Below are 19880 nucleotides of genomic sequence, written 5' to 3' on the forward strand. Positions count from 1 at the left end.
ACATTTTTTAAATGCAATATATCTAGACGAATTATTACATCACCACATGGCCACCGTATTAATGAAATAGAAAATACATTTTTTAAATGCAATATATCTAGACGAATTATTACATCACCATATGGCCACCGTATTAATGAAATAGAAAATACATTTTTTTTAAATATGATATAGGCTATCTAGATAAACTATTAGTAAATGACCACACACACAATACATTCACATTGTACATATCCTCAGACTTGATTTATTTTAACGGAAACATACAATAAATATTATAATTTTGAACCTGCTATCATCTGTTTAAAAGGAACTGAAAAATTCCCACATGATTTAACACTGACATTTTCAATTAAATAAAACATCAATTTAAATTTATTTGACTGCAATCATTTTTTTTTATCTTTTGTGTTGACTATAATAATCGTATAATTTGTTTCCAAGAAAAGTACTCCACATGATCAGTGTATTCTCCTCAAAACAATAAAATAATCAACATTTGAACACTGGGTGTCAAAGATAAAGTCAATTAAAAATTAACTATTAAAGATATATTGTCCCCCTGATTTACATGAAAAAACTGCAATTTAAAGCAAAAACAGTCAGATTATCAGTCACACAATGGTTTTAGTTAAGTTTAACTGTTTATTTTGTCAAATGTGAAATCCTTATTTTTGTTCAGGTTTTTTTTCTATGGAACAATTCAAAGTCTGATTTAATTAAGCTTCATTTAGACAATACATTTTTTAACAGTTTTATTAATTAGCGGAAAATCAGTTTTGTAGCGCAAAAACCAACAGTTTGGAAGCGCTACACATTTCTAGCAATATAAATGGACCAAGTTGATGTAATTTTCAGAAACATGGCGACAAAATCTTATTATTCCATAAACAATTTCTTATTTTATTTATTTATTTATTTTATTTTATTCAGTTGTCAACCAACAGCGATGAAACCGCCACTAACAGGTTGAATTCTATTATATAGATTACAAACCACTAAACCAACAAATTAAGGACAATTAAATAAATAAATTAAGTACCCAAAAAAATAAGATAAATCCATAAAAAAATACTTAATTTTGTGCGTGTCATCAATGGTAGTTCTAGCTTATCATTGGGGAGCTTTCGATTTACAACAATTACCTAATAAGGTAAGGTCAAATGATGTGTCATCGCTCATCATGTGGACTTAGAAACCATCAATACTGTATTGATATGGGTAGCATGGAAACGCATCAATACAATATAGGCTCCACAGTGAATAACATGACATACTTTGGCCATTGAAAATTAAAAGCTCCCTAGTATACCACATTCAGATCATCAAATGTATATATCTTCTACATTTCTGGAATACAGTCTACCATTAATTTAACATCCAATCCTCATTATTAGATGGATGTGATATCAAGAAAATACTGGTGAAGCATTAAATTAAAGCTTTTGTTCAAATTGCTCCGAGTGTGACTTTTTAAAGTGGAAGAGTGTTGTTGCATCTATGTCCTTAATGTGTCCCAATGCCTCTGCAAATAACTTGACAACCTGTAAAATATTAAAATATTTGTTGCTCAATAGTATAATATAATCATGTAATAATAATAATAATAATAATGCATATAATAATATAGTTATTCTCATCAACTTTTAATTACTGTATTATTATGTTACCTTAACTATTTCAATTGAACAATTGAAAACCAAGAAAGACATCAAACAACTTAAAAAACTAGCCAATGAAAGATCAGATTGGAAGAAACTGGTAAAAGAGATTTACGGAGCAGCCCAAGCGGAAATGTCGGCAGACTTTTCAGCGGAGAGGCAGTAATCATCATCAACTATTTCAATTTGTATATTTATTATATTATGTACTTATGTTATGATAATAAATATTTTTTACATGATTTGTTTGATATCTGCTTGATGCATGTAGTTGTCTATATTTCACACTATTATATTGATGCTTTTATTCTTATTGATGCTTTTTACTATATTTTCATATAGAAGAATAAAATAAACTTGAGTGAGTGAGTGAGTGGCCGAGTGGTTTAGACATGGAACCGTAATCCATAGCCTTATTTGCAAAGGGTTGATGCTCACTCGCTCCATGGTTCTGAAGATCCAGTGAAACTTGAGTAGGGGTTACCGCAATGTACTAGCTCACATTGCCACCGTCGGACAGACGAAATAGCGCCATAGTTGACATGACGTGACCACTAGGCAGAACCATGTTGTTGAAAAGTGTAACATCTATAACTCCATAGCGCACTTAGGTAACATTTTTGTGGAATGAGCTATAAATATATTAAGAATCATTAACATTTATAATATGGCGTGCAGAGCAAAACTTTCATTCATTCATTGCATGTATACTATACTGTACATTTTGTACAGTAAACTGCAACTACATTTTATGAGATACACTCATTGGCCCTGTTTCTGCTGCCAAGTAAATACCGTATTTACTACGGTATTTTTTTAATACCGTATATAGTATATTTTTGGAAGCGGAAATGGTGCTCATAAAAAATTTACCGTATTTTGTATATCAAATTTTCCCCACCAAAATTGTGGATAAAATACGGTATTTGTAAATTTATACCGTATTTTGGGTACCCCTTTCTGCTGCCAATAAAAATACCGTATATTTTGATTTTCTGTAAGCTTTATACACATGGATGGATAATCTATAGTCAACGAAAGTAAGGAACACCACCACAACATGCAAATAATTGAAAGGCAGGTTGGGTAAAAAGATATAATACTCTTGACATGTGCATATCATATTTTGGACTACAATCTTAAAACGGTAATCTCATCTTACATTATCTCTGTGATACTTGACTGACGTCAAGTATTTGTTTATATTTTTTATAATTTTATATTTTTAATTTATGAGGATATTGGGTTTTCTAGAAATCAAATTCCTTTTAATAATAGAGCTTATTTCTCCATGTTGTAATATAAATGATGATGATGATTATATTAAGCTGTATGTTTGTTATCCTAAACCATTGCTTAAATCATATTTTCCAATAAAAAAAACGTTGGTGTCAATTATGTACATTAAAACAGTCAATGTTCACCATTACTTCATGTAATAAGAAGATGCTGTTGTCACGTTTTATGGCACCGAAGAAAAATTGATGGCTTGTTTTCAACAATTGTACATATAAATCAATAATTTAAATCAAAATCAATAATTTAAATCAAAATCAATCATTTAAAGCAAATATATGTTTGGTTAACCATTGACAGAAAAAAAAATCTTCATGCTTAAAAGTAGAAAGTCTTCGTTCGTATTGTTGGACAGAGAAAAGCTTATTTTACTTTGCAAGACAATTTGTTAGAAAAAATATATAGATTAAATAACATTATATATATATAGGCCTACACATCTGTATACTATATTATTCAAATACATTTTTAAATAAATTCATTTATAACAAAGGACATTTTTTAAATTGCATGTTATCAATTACTGAAAATATAAATAAAAGAAATAATATACCATAATCTATAAAAGCTGGAGTAATATTTCTCATTGCGGAAATATGTATTCATAAAAGCTTTGCTTAATAAACTATAATGGCCAGAGCATTGCATGGGGCCTAAATTGACATAGATGAATGAAAAGTGAAGGCTGTAAGAGATGTAAAAATATTGTAAAATTTCAATAGCTTTGGCAACCCTTCCAAGAACTCTTACTCCCCTCAGACCTAGGTTATTGAATACCAAATAAAATTGATTTTTATGAAAGTGTGAATTGTCGTGGGAGCAGTGGTTTGGTAGCATGGCAATCAAATAAACCTGCCACCTAGGGGCACCTCAAAAGTTAAGTGACATCTCAATTAAATCTTCTAAAAATACACCTGAAATACAAATATTTAATTTCCCGTTTTTCTTTCTTTTATTTTCTTGTTTTGTACAAACTATTGTAATGATATTATAGTCACTCACAAAACGAAGACTTGTATGGTCATTATAATGCATGTTATAAAACATGAAATGCAGACACGGACAGTAGTTTACACATGTACAGTATAGTGGTTTATACTTTACAGGATTTTGGACATGTATGTGTATATGAAGATGGTTTCATAGTAGACCCACACTCTACAAGGGTTGGGCAATCAAGAAAATGGGCAAAGATAGCTGGGTTAAAAGAAGTGGAGGCAACGTTTAGGGAAAAAGATAATTAAAATAGCGTCGCTATTTGATTTCACACAGATTTTTCTTTTCGTACTATTACACGATCATTAAATAGAATGTACTATTGCATGTCAGGTGACCCACAACTGTCCAATCAAATGACAGGAATTTATTTAGACGTTAATAATTCTAGTTATTCCTCAGATAATGGATTCTAGTGAATGGCAAATTAAGCAAGTTTGACATTTCTTGAGGGAACAATAACCATTCATGTTAAAACCTTTCAGTAGGAATGTTCAAGTGAATGTCTAAGAACATAACCTTTTTTTTTTTTAAATAATAGTTTTGCTGATTCGTATTTATTTAACAGCTGCAATTATGAATTGAAATAAGTTTTCTTAAATGATTGACAAGTAAATAGACCCAAAAAGATAAGATGCCAATATGCACCTGATCATTAATCATAAACATATGGTTTTTCAAGAGTGTTTATGATGTCTCTTTACCTAGTTTGCCTCAGTGCATATACAACATTCAAAAACACTTGAAACTTGATAGGTTGCCAGAAAGAATTTCTTAATTTTCACTTGTAATATAAGGGCCTGTTCAGACCTACAGAGTCATGCTTTCATATTGTACGCGACGTACAACTCCATAGGTCTGAACCACCAAAAAATTAGTGGAAGCCACCTCGTACGACACTGATCTTTCGTTCGTTACAACAGCTCGAGGTATAGGATTAGTGGACAACAATTACGAAACAAAAGTCATGCATCAATGATTTTGACCTCTAACCAATCAAAATTACTCCTGCATACCAGATGTTCACCCAAATCGTTGACACTTCAGTTTTAAACGAAAGCGTTAGGTAGGCAAATCTGAACACTTTTCTGTTAAAGTAATTATAATAAATATAACATTGCTTGCGATACGAAAGCATACTTCCATGGATCTGAACATACCCTAAGTTTATCAAATACATTTAAACTTTGTTCTAATAAAGGATGAGATTTAGAACCAGATGTGAATTTACATATCATTGTTGTTAGCTAGTTAACTTTCGCATGGGCTCGTCATACAATTTTAAGCATGTATTATCCTAATCAGTGGCGTAACAGAGAGAGAACAGACCACTGGTTTAGCACTCCTAAGGGGTCCACCAACACTGGGTAGATTTATTGGGGCTGCTTATGCCTGGGCCCTGGATTTAGTCAGTGAGTGCTCCTAGCTGTTATGCCACTTCTCCAGGTTGCGGTGTAAAATGCTGTCTAAATTGGGCTTGCAATTTAATCTGAAATGTTTATCGCTGCCTAAGCAGAAAAATATGACTGGAGTGAAGGTGAATATGTTGAGAGAAAGGCACAACAACAGGTGTATCGTTCTTTTTCCTTCCTGCCAAATATCGTTTATAAGTGCAAACATATTGATTTTTTTTTTCAGTAACCACCACGGCAACTTAAAATTGATTTTCTTTCAAAATGATTCAAATCTCATAATATGACATTATTTCACAATGATTAGAAAACACAATGCACTATATTTACCATTCATGGTAGGATGAAAAATCAAACTTAATGGTGTGACATAATTATAAAATAATAATAAAAAAAAAACAATTTTAAGCATCATATTACCTCAAAGTTGGTCATCAATGGTGTTCCTGTATCGATAGCTGTTCGACGAATTAAATAGTTATCATAAAGAAATTGTGTGTTATGATTTGGTAGATTAATAACTAGATCGATCTGCCCATCCATAATCAACCTATTAAAAAGAGAATAATCAAATAAATTAACACAACATTATTATTAATAACAAGTGTGACACAACATAGCACATGGCATAATGCATTTTTATTAATATTCATAATAGTATTTTATTTTTAAGAAAAACAAATAGCCTAAAACATAGCAGGCTGAATACTGAATTACAAATAATATTTACAATATATCAGCTTGAACATATAGTAGCATATTTAAAAGAGCTATCATAATCAATTTATTTACAATAAGAAATAACGAATGATTACCCATAAGTACCCCAAACCACAAATTTGTTTGCGTTTTGATAATCAAACTCATAATTGTTTATTCTGTAAATTAGTCTTGGCTGCCCCTCATCGTGAAGTTACATTATTATAATAAGTTAACCTTAACACATGTTCAGAATTATCAAAAAATCATATTTAAATTTTTATTTAAATAATAGACTATAACAGTAATTGACATTGATGTATACGTAGTACAGTAGCAAGATTGAAGGAACACAAGAAACCTCAAACTTTATTCTTGTGAGTTTAATAATTGAAAAATTGAAGATCATTAAAGCGTCATCTAGTCTACTCCTTAAGGTGTGTTTATCATAGTATTCCAGTTATATTTGCAATATGTGAAACCAGTCTTCCGAGAATTGGCATGGACCCAAACATAGCCTGTATGGTTAATGAACTGTCGGTATGTTTCGCCCCTTGGCTTCGTAGCCTAGCATTCCTTTAATAAGGTCAAGCTTAAAAAACCTGATTTTAGAATTCATTTCTGTCAAAATCAATTGATACCAAACATTATCTGCCGACACATTTGGTGTCATTTCAGAACTTAATATTTTAATCCCATAAATTATCACGTCTTGTTTTTCTACATCACAATGGTGTCTAATTTCATTTTCAGCTTCATTATTAACTTATCATCTACTTTCTATGATTTCTAGTACAGTAGAACACCTATTAAGGGGACAACTTTGGGACCAAAAAAGTGTCCCCTTAATAGTGGTGTCCATTAAATAGAGGTGTCCCACTGTATTTATATTATAAGAGACAGAGACAATTTTTGTATCTGAAAACTGCTCTGGATGGAGTAGGGGAGGAGGTTCTGCTCTGGTGTGGATATCATTTCTAGTAAAAAATAGATTAATAAACAATATAAGTATCAAAAAGTATCAAAAGGAAATTTTCTCAACAATTCAATCTTTTTATCTTAGTTTCTTCATATACAAGTCTAAAAAAATACCTAATCATCCAAAAAATATATAAGCGGATAAAAAAAAGCTGAAAATAAAATAAAAGATAAATTTATACCGGATTAACTTCTACAATCATTGATTTATTTTCAATTCATAAATAGGGAAAACTGAAAGTAACTATTTTCACGTTCTAGGTCATGTTATAAAATGAAGGAGAGGCACGCTATAGGTGAATATAAAATTTACAACATGAAAACCTTACAAACATAATAATGTTAACCATAAATTCTAAGAGGAAAAGATTTTTGCCGGACAGGTGCAATGCCAATCAATTGGTATCAAAATGTTCAGGGATTTGATTTCACATGCTGAAGAATTATCAACATTACTTTTTGTATCGTAGAATACATTTAACAGCTTTTACTCCAGAGGGCGCTTCTGTAAATACTTCAAAACTTTTCTAAAAGTTTTGCTACTTTTTCAGCATTCAATACATGACAGAGAGGAATCAGTATGTCTCGTAAACTAACGATGATTAGATAGTTTATATTATTGTTATTAAGTAAATTAAAGACACTAGACTAACAATTTTTGATGTTTTGTACAAACAATGCATATACTGTATATTACTTTAAGAACATTAAACCAGTTCATTCCTTATCATAAATGTACGTTTTATGGTTGATTATGAAAAAAAGAGACACAATGCAAATACCTAAGTAGCTCGCGTCGAATGTCCTCTCGTGAATGATCTTAGGTCTATCTTAGCTAGGCTTAGTTGTGTAGTTGTGAACATATTAAAAAAAAAGATTTTTTGATTATAGAAAGATTGATAAACAATTCAAAGATTCACACAAAATAAACATTTTTTAATGTTTATTTTTAAAAATGCCCAAAAGAATGATTCATTGTTTTATATTGGTTGGAAATGTTCAATAAAATTGATTGTTTCTATATGAAAAATGTTTGTAAAAGTTATGAATATGAATACTATTAAAATCAGATTTAAAGCTTATATACATTGATAAACGATTCACTAATTCACACAGAAAAACACTTACAGTATAATTAAACATTGGTTGGAATTGTTTAATAAAAATGAAACTTCTTAAGATCTGTGTATATGTGATGGATAATGTTATTCTAGACTTAGTTACTGTATTTTAAACTGTCTTATAAATGTATAACAAAAACTCCCTTTAGCAAGGTAAACAGGGCAATGTTTCTTGAAACCACTTTCCAGCACGATCTCTTCATTAGCTAGTGGTTCAGGGCCTGCAGGTTAAACACATTGGGCTTAAGATACCAATCTCGATTTGAAAGAAGAATGTATCCTTTTCAAGGTGAAACATTTTCTTAGAAATCCAGCATTGATAAAATATGAATTCCAGTGTCTAGCCCTAAAGTCATTCCATAGAAATCCCTCGCTTATTGGGAGTTGCCACCTGGATTTTAAACCCAGAGTGTCTTAGATTCATTGGTGTTCGTAAATAATATTTTTACTTTATTTTATGTATTTAGGCACATATGGCCAAGGATAACCAATAGTAACTTAATCACTGTCCTATCAGATAGGTGGTAATCCCCCTAGCTATTTTGTGAACTAGTTTACCGGGGTAACCTCCTACTTATCGCGAATGATGAACTGGGTTCTTTAAAGAGCACACAGGTAAACTGTGTACACTGGACCTACGGTTTATAGTCCTTATCCGAGAAGACTTGTTCCACCACCAGAAGGAGCGAGTCTGCCTCGAACCCATGCCAATATTATACTAGGCGCTTTAGGTATGGTAAACATCATTCCTGCCTTAACCACTCAGCCATTTGACTCGTTATATAGTGTTAAGCATGTTCAAAATCGAAAGTACAGTAATTATTAAATATAACTATGACATTTTTGAAATGATAAATTAGCATAACAGACTTTGAATACAGATGATGGCACTTTAGTATGAATACCAACATATGCCTTGGAAAGTTAAAAAAAATGAATTGTAAACAACAAACAGAACATACAAATGCCAAGTACTATTTAAGAAAACAGTAGTAGCATTCCATAGCACAAATCTCTGGTGTGTCAAAAAGAACTACGTATTCTATTTAGACCCTGTTCCAATTGGCTTTTTGCCTGTCTTGATTCATCCATAACTTAATATTTTAGGGGGGAGCTGAGCTTAATCAAAAAGATACATAAATTTATATATAACGCTTTTACTTACTTTTATGACTTTTAATTTTACCCAAAGGAACTGTTGGTACTCAATAATCTATTTAAAATTGGTAAATCATTTTTGTGCATATTCAAATTGTTTGAAGTGAAATTAAATGTTACCTTTTATAGCCTTTAAGTCAGAAAACTCTCCAATGGGATTAGTAAAACCATCTATCTGATTATGTACCTGAGTAGGGGTTGGTCTTAACAAATTGGGTAACAAATATATTTCCGATTTCACAGAAAAGTGTACCATGGGTTCTACTTCATTTTTCAAGCACAAGATAATTGATATGAAAAAAAAAAAAATAATAAAAAATAACAGATCAGATTTCTATATAATAATATAATACTACTCTATTTCTACGTTTGTCTCCTCCACCCCCAGAAAAAAACTTGGAACTTTGGAAAGCAAGTAAATTAGTTATTCCGCTGAAAAATAAAAATTGATTAAATAAATTTGAAGGTCAATGTCATACTTAACAAACGTAACCAACAATTCTACAACCACAAAGGGGTTAAATCCCTGTTGTAATCAGAGTTCACAAACGCCGAAAAATAATTTCACGGATATTTAGCAACGAAGACCTACAACCTTGTCCCTAACCTTGATGTTTATCTCATTCTTTATCTGTGACATTAGATTATTCTGGAAAATATCCAAAAAACAGTTGCAACAGCATCAACAAGAACTCAATCTTACTAGGATGTAGAGTTTATTTAAATATTTATATAGTTTTAGATTCTATAAAAAGAAAATTTGTAAAGCAAATTAAAAAAAAAAAGATTCTAGTTCAAGTTTTATTGAACATTTATACCTGTCATTTATTTAAAAGCATAGTTTGATGGGAAATACATATTCAGAAACTGTAGCATTAATGTACATCCGTGCTCAATAAAGTTAATTGCGAATGATCGTAATAACATAGTGACCAAAGTGATATGTATGTTGGCCAAAAAAGAATAATTTAAAGGATTGAAAATGTATGCAAAGCATCATTTAAACACATTGCAAAGTAGTTAAAGCCTTTTGTACGCAAAATGCTTGAGAACAGTGCATCATGATTAATCAGTGACTTGTGTCAATCAAAATGATTATTATTGGTAAATAAAAAACATTTTACTTGGAAAACTGTTTGCCTGTTATGATTAAGTTTATATGAATTATTTTTAGCACAACCAATCAATTGTCAGTAAGTGATTTTTTTTCTATAAAACTTTGCATTATCTTTTGATAAGGACACTTTATTGACAAAATAAATTATGAACTTATAATTTGGTGACAATCATCATTCAAGTCCATGTGTGTAAATTGTAAACACATCAATAACAAAAAGTATTTTAAAAGCTCTTGATGAAGTAGTCTAATTGGTAAAACTTAGCATAATAATTTATAAAACAGGTTCAATATAGTTTCTAGGAAATTTGCTATTTGTTTTAAAGCTTGTCAACTGAACTTGGCTGATTGATTGATTGAACTATACTATAGAACTAGAAATATTTCATGCAAATCTTTTTTCCATGTTTAATTTATTCTAAATTAAGTTTGAAAATGTTATAATTATATCATTCAATCAACATGCACCTTAATTGCTGGCGTTTAATGAATGTGTATCAATTGAATTGATAATAATTATAATAATAAAGTAATTACTGATTCATCTCAAGATAAAAGCTAATTCTCAAATTTTGAGCAATTGAGCACAAAAAAAAAACCACTAAATCAGTCAGTCAATCAATCACTCAATCAATGCATTTATTCATCTTATTTTCATACAAAATAATATATAAAACTTAAAAGAAAGCACATTTTAATCAATAAAATAAAAGGTAAACAGCATAGAACACAATAAAGATAGTCCTAGGACAAATGCTTATCCTAAGCGAGGACTAGCCAAGCTAGGAACAGGGGGAAAATTTCAATAAAAACAAATTGTATTATTGCTCTTAGAAAATCTTACCTGGATGCATTTTGGTAATCATTAGAACCGGAGTTCATATCAGCCAGAGGCCATGCGACAGTTGTTGCTGGTATATTGTGAGAAGACAGATAATCAGCTGTTGCTTCTGTTGCATACAACTACAAAAATATATAATAAATCAGATCGGTAAAATTATTCCATTGACTACCTAAATTTAAGTTTAAATATCAACCACCATTTGAGTTTTTTTTTTAGTTCCATTCCAATATTGTTTATATCCCTACCAAGCTATCTTCTTAGTATTCCACCCCGTATTCCACTCTTACTCTCTTCACCCTCTATTCACCAGCCTGTGCCTCCTTTGTTTTTATTTCTTTTATTCCAGTCCACTCAGGGAGCACTTTTCTGCTTTATACTATCTACTTTGTCCAAGTACTCACACTTGCACTGATCATGGAGGAAATATATTTCCGCCATGCACTGATGAAGGGCTAGTGGGATTTTGGGCTAGTGTTGCTCGAAAGCTCTGCTAATTCTTCTAGCTGTTTTACTTAATCGTTTTGATTTATCCTTTTGAATTAGCGTTTTGCTTAATTTATTTTGTATCTCCATTGAAATCAAGCCACTGATACCCACAGCATTGTCATTATTTTCAGTAATTTGCCTTCAGATTTATACATAATAAATCAGTATATTTTCAATGAAACTGTAACTAAATTGTTTTATTGTATTGAAGAAGGTATAAAACAGTAGTTGAGTCAAACTTGTCTTAGCCCTTCACCATAATCATTTGGATGTGAATTGTTTTAGTCTTAAATAATCTAATGAAAGCACTCAGAAACTGAGTGAAGTGCTTGGCAAAATGCATCAGGGAAAACTATATTCGGAGGGACAGGGCTCACTACCTTATGTCTCGGCCCATGTTAAAGGGATATAGAGGGCGTGCTATTTAATATTTCAGCCTCATATGGAAGATACATAACTCAGATTTTAATATAATAAGCTTTTGTTATGTCACTAATATATCGATTTTCCTGAAAATCAATAAGCATGTACTGTGAGTATAAACCAATTAACACCTAAACATTCAGGATAATAACTTAAAAATTGTGGATGCTATCGTGCGAACAAACAAAGCACAACAAAAAAACTATACTTTACTTGGCCAAATTCTATTTTGCCAAGTAAAAACAAAAAGATTTCTATCCCAATAAAATTCAGATTAACAGTTTTCATTCAAGTCTTCTGCCTTTTGATAAAATGATTAGACTGCTATTAAAAAGTGGCACAAGCTTCAATCTTGCCACCATCTCTAGTCAATTGCCGCCACCTGACATTGCAAACTCATCAATTATCATTACTTCTGACAAGTAGATAATAGCGATAATCTCCCAAGGTACATCAATCATATCTGGGCACTAACTATTTAGATAATAATTGATTAAACTGCCAATCATAATAAAAGCAGGTGAGATCTTAATTATGTAATTATCACACAGTAACGAATTAAACCAGCATAGAATGGAGTTAAACTGATCCAAGTCATAGAGTTACAACCGACACAAGTGTTTGTGATCAGTTAACTCTGATAAACTCAGAAGTATATCTGATATAATTCCTATAGATCTCAGATGCATCTGTAACATCTATATTGATAACTATTACATAAACATAATATTCTTAATATAAAATTAATAAAATAAAATCTGCACATCCTCAATTTGCGCACGCTCAATCTGCGCACGCTCAATCTGCACACGCTCAATCTGCACACGCTCAATCTGCACACGTTCAATCTGCACACGCTCAATCTGCACACGCTCAATCTGCACACGCTCAATCTGCACACGTTCAATCTGCTCACGTTCAATCTGCACACGCTCAATCTGCACACGCTCAATCTGCACACGCTCAATCTGCACACGTTCAATCTGCACACGTTCAATCTGTGCACACTCAATCTGCGCACGCTCAATCTGCACACGCTCAATCTGCACACTCTCAATCTGCACACATTCAATCTGCACACATTCAATCTGCACACTCTCCATCTGCACACTCTCCATCTGCACATGCTCAATATGCACACGCTCAATATGCACACGCTCAATCTGCACACACCCAATCTGCACATCCTCAAGCTGCACATCCTCAATATTCAGTTATAGTCTGCACACACTCACCTTATATAATAATTCTTGATCTACACACCTTTATCCAGCACACACTGAATACGGAAACCCTAAATGTGCCCCAATGTATGAATTAGGCTTGCATGCATCCGGAAATTTAGCCATGAATGGATGAGAAATAAATAGGATCAATGTCTTTGCAAAAGTATTGGCTTAAATAAGTAACTAGCTATGTTATACACTTCCAAGATGTACTGTACTGTATAATGAGGTGATAGCAATGATATGTTGATGACATTGCCTAATAATGGATAGGATGATGCTACACAATGCCACCACTACACATTTATCAAATGGTATACCCAAAAACGCAATACAAAATTTTATTGATAAAAAAAATCAAAATTTCTTAATGAAATGCTCTGGAATGATGATAATGATGATGATAACGTTTTCAGAAAATGTTAAGTGTGGTGACAAGCCATTCCGCATATACAAGTTACAGGAAATGGTTACGATATAAAATTGACGTTTTAAAAGGAATTTCATAGAATTCTATCGGCTTCTATGAAACGTACACATTTCTAATTTGAATAACCAGTGACACTGACAGTTACAAAGAAAAAGATTTAAACGAGAACTAGAATGATTTAATTTATTTTAATGACTTGAAACTGTTCCATGCTATTGACATTTTATATTCTCAAGATTCTTCTCCAAGGTGTGTTCTTGTTTTTATCCAATTAAATCATTTAATTTGTAAGCTTTGGTAGTTTTCTTTTTCAGCTATTTAAACATAACACAGAGAAAGTTTTTATTGAAATAGATGTGTGTCCCATCCAAAATATGTATTAATGTTGTATTAACAGGTGCATCTAAGTCCATATCCCTGGTGTGTGCACCCTAGAATGGTTCCATGGGGTTAACAAAAAGCAGGCTATAGGTAATTTCATTACTATTTTCAGTAAATGGTAGCAGTTATATTTATTTTTGTCGTTTTGTCTAATAGTAATGATGATTTATGTCTGTAGTAACCTATTTTTGCATGACATTATAAACGAAGCTTTACTATCCATGTCACTGAAATTGAGTAAAATTGTAAACAATGTTATTTGAGTTGAACCTAAAAAAATTAAAATACCTCAAACCAATAAGGATGAGAAATATATATAGAATCTACTACTGTAGTAGTCTATTACAATAAATCACTAAAGAGTAAAATATCTAAAAATAAGACATAAAAAAACAACCCACAAAAAAAATATGTTTATGATAATCTTTCTCTTTTAAATCATCAATAAATTTGGATGCAACTGGGTAAAAAAAAAAAAAAAAATAAGTAAAAACAAAGTAAAAAATGTAATTGGGATTATCTTGACCTCTACCCTTTTATAGCTTTTCATATATTTTGATAGAACTTTTTAGAATTTTTTTACCAAGAAGATCTTAATTTATTTAATGGCAATTTCAACCTCTGAAATGTCTGGAGTGCCATAATTCATAGTAACTTACATGTGTGCATTCAACCCTAACTGATACTGGGTACAGCAGTAGTGAAAGGAATCTCCGTAGAGACATAATCAATTGAAAAAAACATGGGATTGCACTGACCGCAACAAAACAAACCAGAAAAATATTGTAAGATAAGTAATTATCATGTTGTCAGTAATAATAAAACAGCTCAATAAAAAACCTTTGTTTATTTTTTGTTCACTAATAATAGTGCCGCTTAAATACATAATATATTTCCTTGGCCCTGTTCCAATTTCAAATTTTATTTATTTTAAGCCCACCACGAAAAACAAAAACAACAACAAAAAACAATAAATAAATGTATACGTAAAATAGCAAAAAGAGCCTCCTTGGTTTAAACATATACCAGTACCTTAATTTTTCCATTTAAAAGAACATAGAGAATCAGAAAAAAATAATCATTAGTATTTTCTATAGAAAAATAAATTAATTATACAATTTGGGCAATCTACTGTTTAGTAGCATTGACTCGGGAGAATTGAACACCTAGTGATGGAAAGATGAGAATGATACGTTTTAACAAATAAGCATGGAGCCAAAAAGAAAAATGCACGCAAGACGAATAAATCAATCGATATTGATTTTTGTAAAGAGCGTATTGGATATACGTATTAAGAATCTCCTTCATTTATCATTTTTTACATTAAGTGACTTACTTTTATTTACATTTGAAAGAAAATAAATATCTATTTGATTTGGCTACTTTGATTAAACCCTCCACCCCCCACACACACCAAAAAACACTTAAACTATGGAAATACAACTTGTTTTAAAGCCACCTGTAACTCATTCAAAATTCCAAAAGTGATTCCAAATGAACAAACCTATCTATAACACTATTACCATTCAACCTGAACAGATTATTTGAAGAATCCTTTTCTCATATGCAAAATCGATTTCTTTGACATACTTGGCAAGCATCATTATATGGTTCAAGTGATACCAAACCAGAAAATGTGTTCAACTGTGAACAATTTGACCAATGCACTTATTTTGGTTCAATATTATGTGGGCTACAGTAAAACCTAAAATTTCATTTTATTGATTGCACATATGATATAATTTTTAAAAGTAATTATGATAGGACTGATCTAATATATATTCTATTGTTATATTTCTTTTATTCCTGTCCACCCAGGCAGTACTTGCCAACTCATATGCTATGACTTTATCCAAATTCCCTCACTTGCACTGATGAAGGGCTAGTGTTGCCCAAAAGCTCTGCTAACTTTTCTGGCTGTTTACTTTATCGTTTTGATTTAGCTTTTCGCTTTTTATTTTTGTATCTCCATTGAGATCCAGCCACTGATACCCACAGCATTGTCATTTTTTTCAGTAATTTGCCTTTGGATTTATATAATAATAATCTTATATAAATAATGCCTTTTTATTATTATTAGCGGTGGAATTTATAACATTGTATTCATTGGTCAGATGTTTGCTCTACTCTGACCAAAATGTATACATTACACCAAAGTACATTGAACTCAAACAAACTCCAGCTCATTAGCCTGGCGTTCATACCTCTAGACCACTGAGGTTGCGCTGATGTCAATTCAATTCAAAAGACATTTATTTACGTCCAAAAGACAATAAGTATATAAATGAAAGATTGAGATTATTGAAAAAAAATAGAGTAGTTACAAATTACATCAAAATAGGACAAACATCTGACTTATTACTCAACTCCCTGACACAAAGCTAGTATTATCATTCTATTGTAAAGGTAAAGGGCGAGTCCCGTGTTCTCTGAACGTAGGGGAATGAGCTGTTAGGAGCTCATTGTACTAAGCCTCGGCATTATGTGGTAGGGTGGCCAGTTCCTTTCCACGCCGCCTTTTTTCTTCCTAGTATTTTCAACCAGGTACTCATTTTACAGCTGAGTGGACTGGGAGTTGTTGGGCATTGAACCCGGGTCTATCTGTACGACAGTCAAGTGTCCTAACCACTCGGCTATCCAACTCCTCATTGTATTGTATTGTTTTAATACATAAATCCAGTATTAAAATGGATGGATGTGTACCTATCTGTGATTATGAGCCGCTGGTGGCGCTATAACTCTGCTTGATAACAAATGAGGTTCGGAAGTTCAGTGGTTATTAATGGCTTCAATATTTCCCTAAAGCCTCCAATCACTAGGCAGCTCAAAGTCTTTTTCAACTATAATAGCTAATCATATTTGAAGGGAGAATTATTATCATTAAAACATATTAAAATGTAAATTAGGCCTAAAAATGTTTTTAAACTGTATTTGTAACTTTTTTTTCTACGATAAGATGCTTTTATGAATTCTAAGAAAATATGAGTACAATTTGGCTCATTTCAAATTTTTTTTATTGTAATACAAAGGTCTAATTATCCAAAATTAATGTAAAAAATATTAATTCAGTAGAATTCTCGTTCTTTGGAACGACCTTGAGATGATTTTGAGATGATAACCTGTGTTCAATCACCATACGTGACAGAAGTCATAAATGCACTTCCTTGAATTCCTTTTTATTACTTCGTTTATTGCAATCATCTAGCAATCGTTTTAAAATGAATTTGGCAGTCGGTGCAATTCAATTGATATATCTTCATGAAATGCGCTAACTCTTCACGTTCACTTGTTTCTTTGAAAATCAGATACGGTCAAATTGTCAATTTACTTCTAATAAATAATGACTTGTTTACTGTTAGGTTAAGGTAAAGTGTAATATTTATGCAAATGCTTAATTTCATTTAGTCTTGGATGGAATAAACATACTGTAAGTAAATCAGGCGATAATTGTGAATCTAAATGAACAAAAAGTATAGCTCAAACTTTACAGACTAATACTAAACCTGCTACTAAACCAATCTCGAAATTGATGGAGGAAGACCGATGTGGTCAACCTTGGACACTAAAATAAAAATCCTGATGTAATGAATAAAGCCATGTCTACACTATCAAACTAGTTTGACAAAAATATGTGCCCAAATATGGTAGTATATATACTTAAATATGGTAGTAATATGCTTAAGTATGGTAGTAATATGCTTAAGTATGGTAGTAATATGCTTAAATATGGTAGTAATATGCTTAAGTATGGTAGTAATATGCTTAAATATGGTAGTAATATGCTTAAGTATGGTAGTGATATGCTTAAGTATGGTAGTGATATGCTTAAGTATGGTAGTGATATGCTTAAGTATGGTAGTAATATGCTTAAGTATGGTAGTAATATGCTTAAGTATAGTAGTGATATGCTTAAGTATTGTATTAATATGCTTAAGTATGGTAGTAATATGCTTTGCGGTTTCTGACTATCCTGGCGGATTGTCAGAAAGCAAAAATATCGCTGTGGAAGACTCTCTCTCCTCCTCTCTCCCCGATATGACATTATCATGTCCATATATGGCCACATCATATTTTGTTGTCTCTAAAAATTTCCCTATGCTTATACACAGTGCCTTCTCCTCAATGTTTATGTTGCAAAGCTAACAATTCCTGACAGGAAAATGTTGATATAAAGATACACCACATATATATAGTTCTGTTGACTCAACAGTTCTTTTCAAAACTATATCATTTGTTGTACTGCAAACTTTATAACAACATATGATTTCACCATGCAAACCTTCAAACGATAGGAAAATGAAAACTGAGTGTAGACTCTAGGCCCACTATATGCACAGGATATTATATTTTGGCCTTCTAACCATACCACAGCGTTACTTGCACTGTATTTTTTTTACCCAACTTGGCAATTTAGAGTGACATTATATCGGTTCACTATTTCTGTCTATTAACATTAAAATATTTTTTTTTCTAATAGTAGCCTACTACATGACTACATCAGTTGCCTCCTGTTTAAATCCATATCCTACCGCAAAATTTGCAGATATGAAATTTACCAGGTTAGCGTTGAAATTATAATTTTCCAGAAACTGACACTACAGTTTTAAAAAGATGATTAATTGTTACAATATCAACTGAATAAAAATGTCAAATTGAAAGTAATAAATCATAATTGAAAATCTATAAATGATATGTCTATTAAAATAGGATCAAATATTCTACTTTAATCCCTGCCACTAATATGTCTCTGAAAGGAATTGCAACCAGAAGTTAATCTCCTTGCAGACAACAATCTAACTATCTATTAACAATCAAACATTAATAATTACCACAAGTTGCTATCTGTGTATTACCATCTGAAACATCCTATTCTGACCTAGATACTAAGAATAACTGACCTCCGCGCTAGCCCCTATTAAGGATCAGTCATCTATATAACCACAGACGCTAAGAAGCAATGACTTCCATCATTGCAGATACGAAGAATTAGACCTCCTATGCGATTGCTTGAATTCAATGACTTCTGTATGTTAATTTACAAGTAATCTTTCGATTGACCATCAGCAATTAATTTAAAGCGATCAACTTGGTCGGATAAACTGATTGAACTCATTACAACATACATCACTGCACATTCTATAATAGTCATCTATTGCAAGTCAATTCAATGGTGGCTATAAAGAGATGCGGCATTAAAACAAATTGGAAGCTGAATTGTCAAACTAAACAATACATACTTATGATCATTGAGAATCGAATAAAATGAAAACATTAAAAACAGTTTATAATACTCTAGATAAAAAAAATGTTGTTATAACTTATAAGTAGTTGTTATAGGTAACATAAAAATTATATTGTATAAATGATATAAATAAATTGTATTAAAATAAATTAATCTTGATTAAATTTACAGCAAAAAATTTTTAAAACAGAGTTAACCATCAAGTATTGTGACCGCGGTTCTCTATGGTAACATAACAACAAATCAGATGTTGCATTATAACATTCTTGAGAGTAATATGACATACAGAAATAATTTAAAGTCTGTCTAGTCAAGCACATGTTAGAAAACAGACATTCATAAAAAAAAATTTATTTGGTAAACATTCAGGAGACATTGGTGGGTAAAGAGTGCAAATAGTTTAAAGAGGT

General features: G+C 31.4%; 1 protein-coding gene across 2 annotated transcripts in view; it reads right to left on the minus strand.

The window, feature by feature from the left end:
- Positions 1-519: 519 nt before the first annotated feature.
- The window catches only part of LOC140040589 (carbamoyl-phosphate synthase [ammonia], mitochondrial-like), a 66004-nt gene continuing 46643 nt past the window's right edge, over positions 520-19880 (minus strand). For both annotated transcript variants that reach the window (XM_072086637.1, XM_072086636.1), the window contains exons 34-36: positions 11283-11401; positions 5786-5915; positions 520-1544 (exon numbers count right to left, since the gene is read on the minus strand). In XM_072086637.1, coding sequence (XP_071942738.1) covers positions 1437-1544; positions 5786-5915; positions 11283-11401 — 357 coding nt within the window. In that variant the 3' untranslated portion in view covers positions 520-1436. The remainder of the gene's footprint in view (positions 1545-5785; positions 5916-11282; positions 11402-19880) is intronic.

The sequence above is a fragment of the Antedon mediterranea genome, chromosome 2 (genome assembly GCF_964355755.1).
Source record: "Antedon mediterranea chromosome 2, ecAntMedi1.1, whole genome shotgun sequence".
In the NCBI taxonomy this organism is placed as follows: Eukaryota; Metazoa; Echinodermata; class Crinoidea; order Comatulida; family Antedonidae; genus Antedon; species Antedon mediterranea.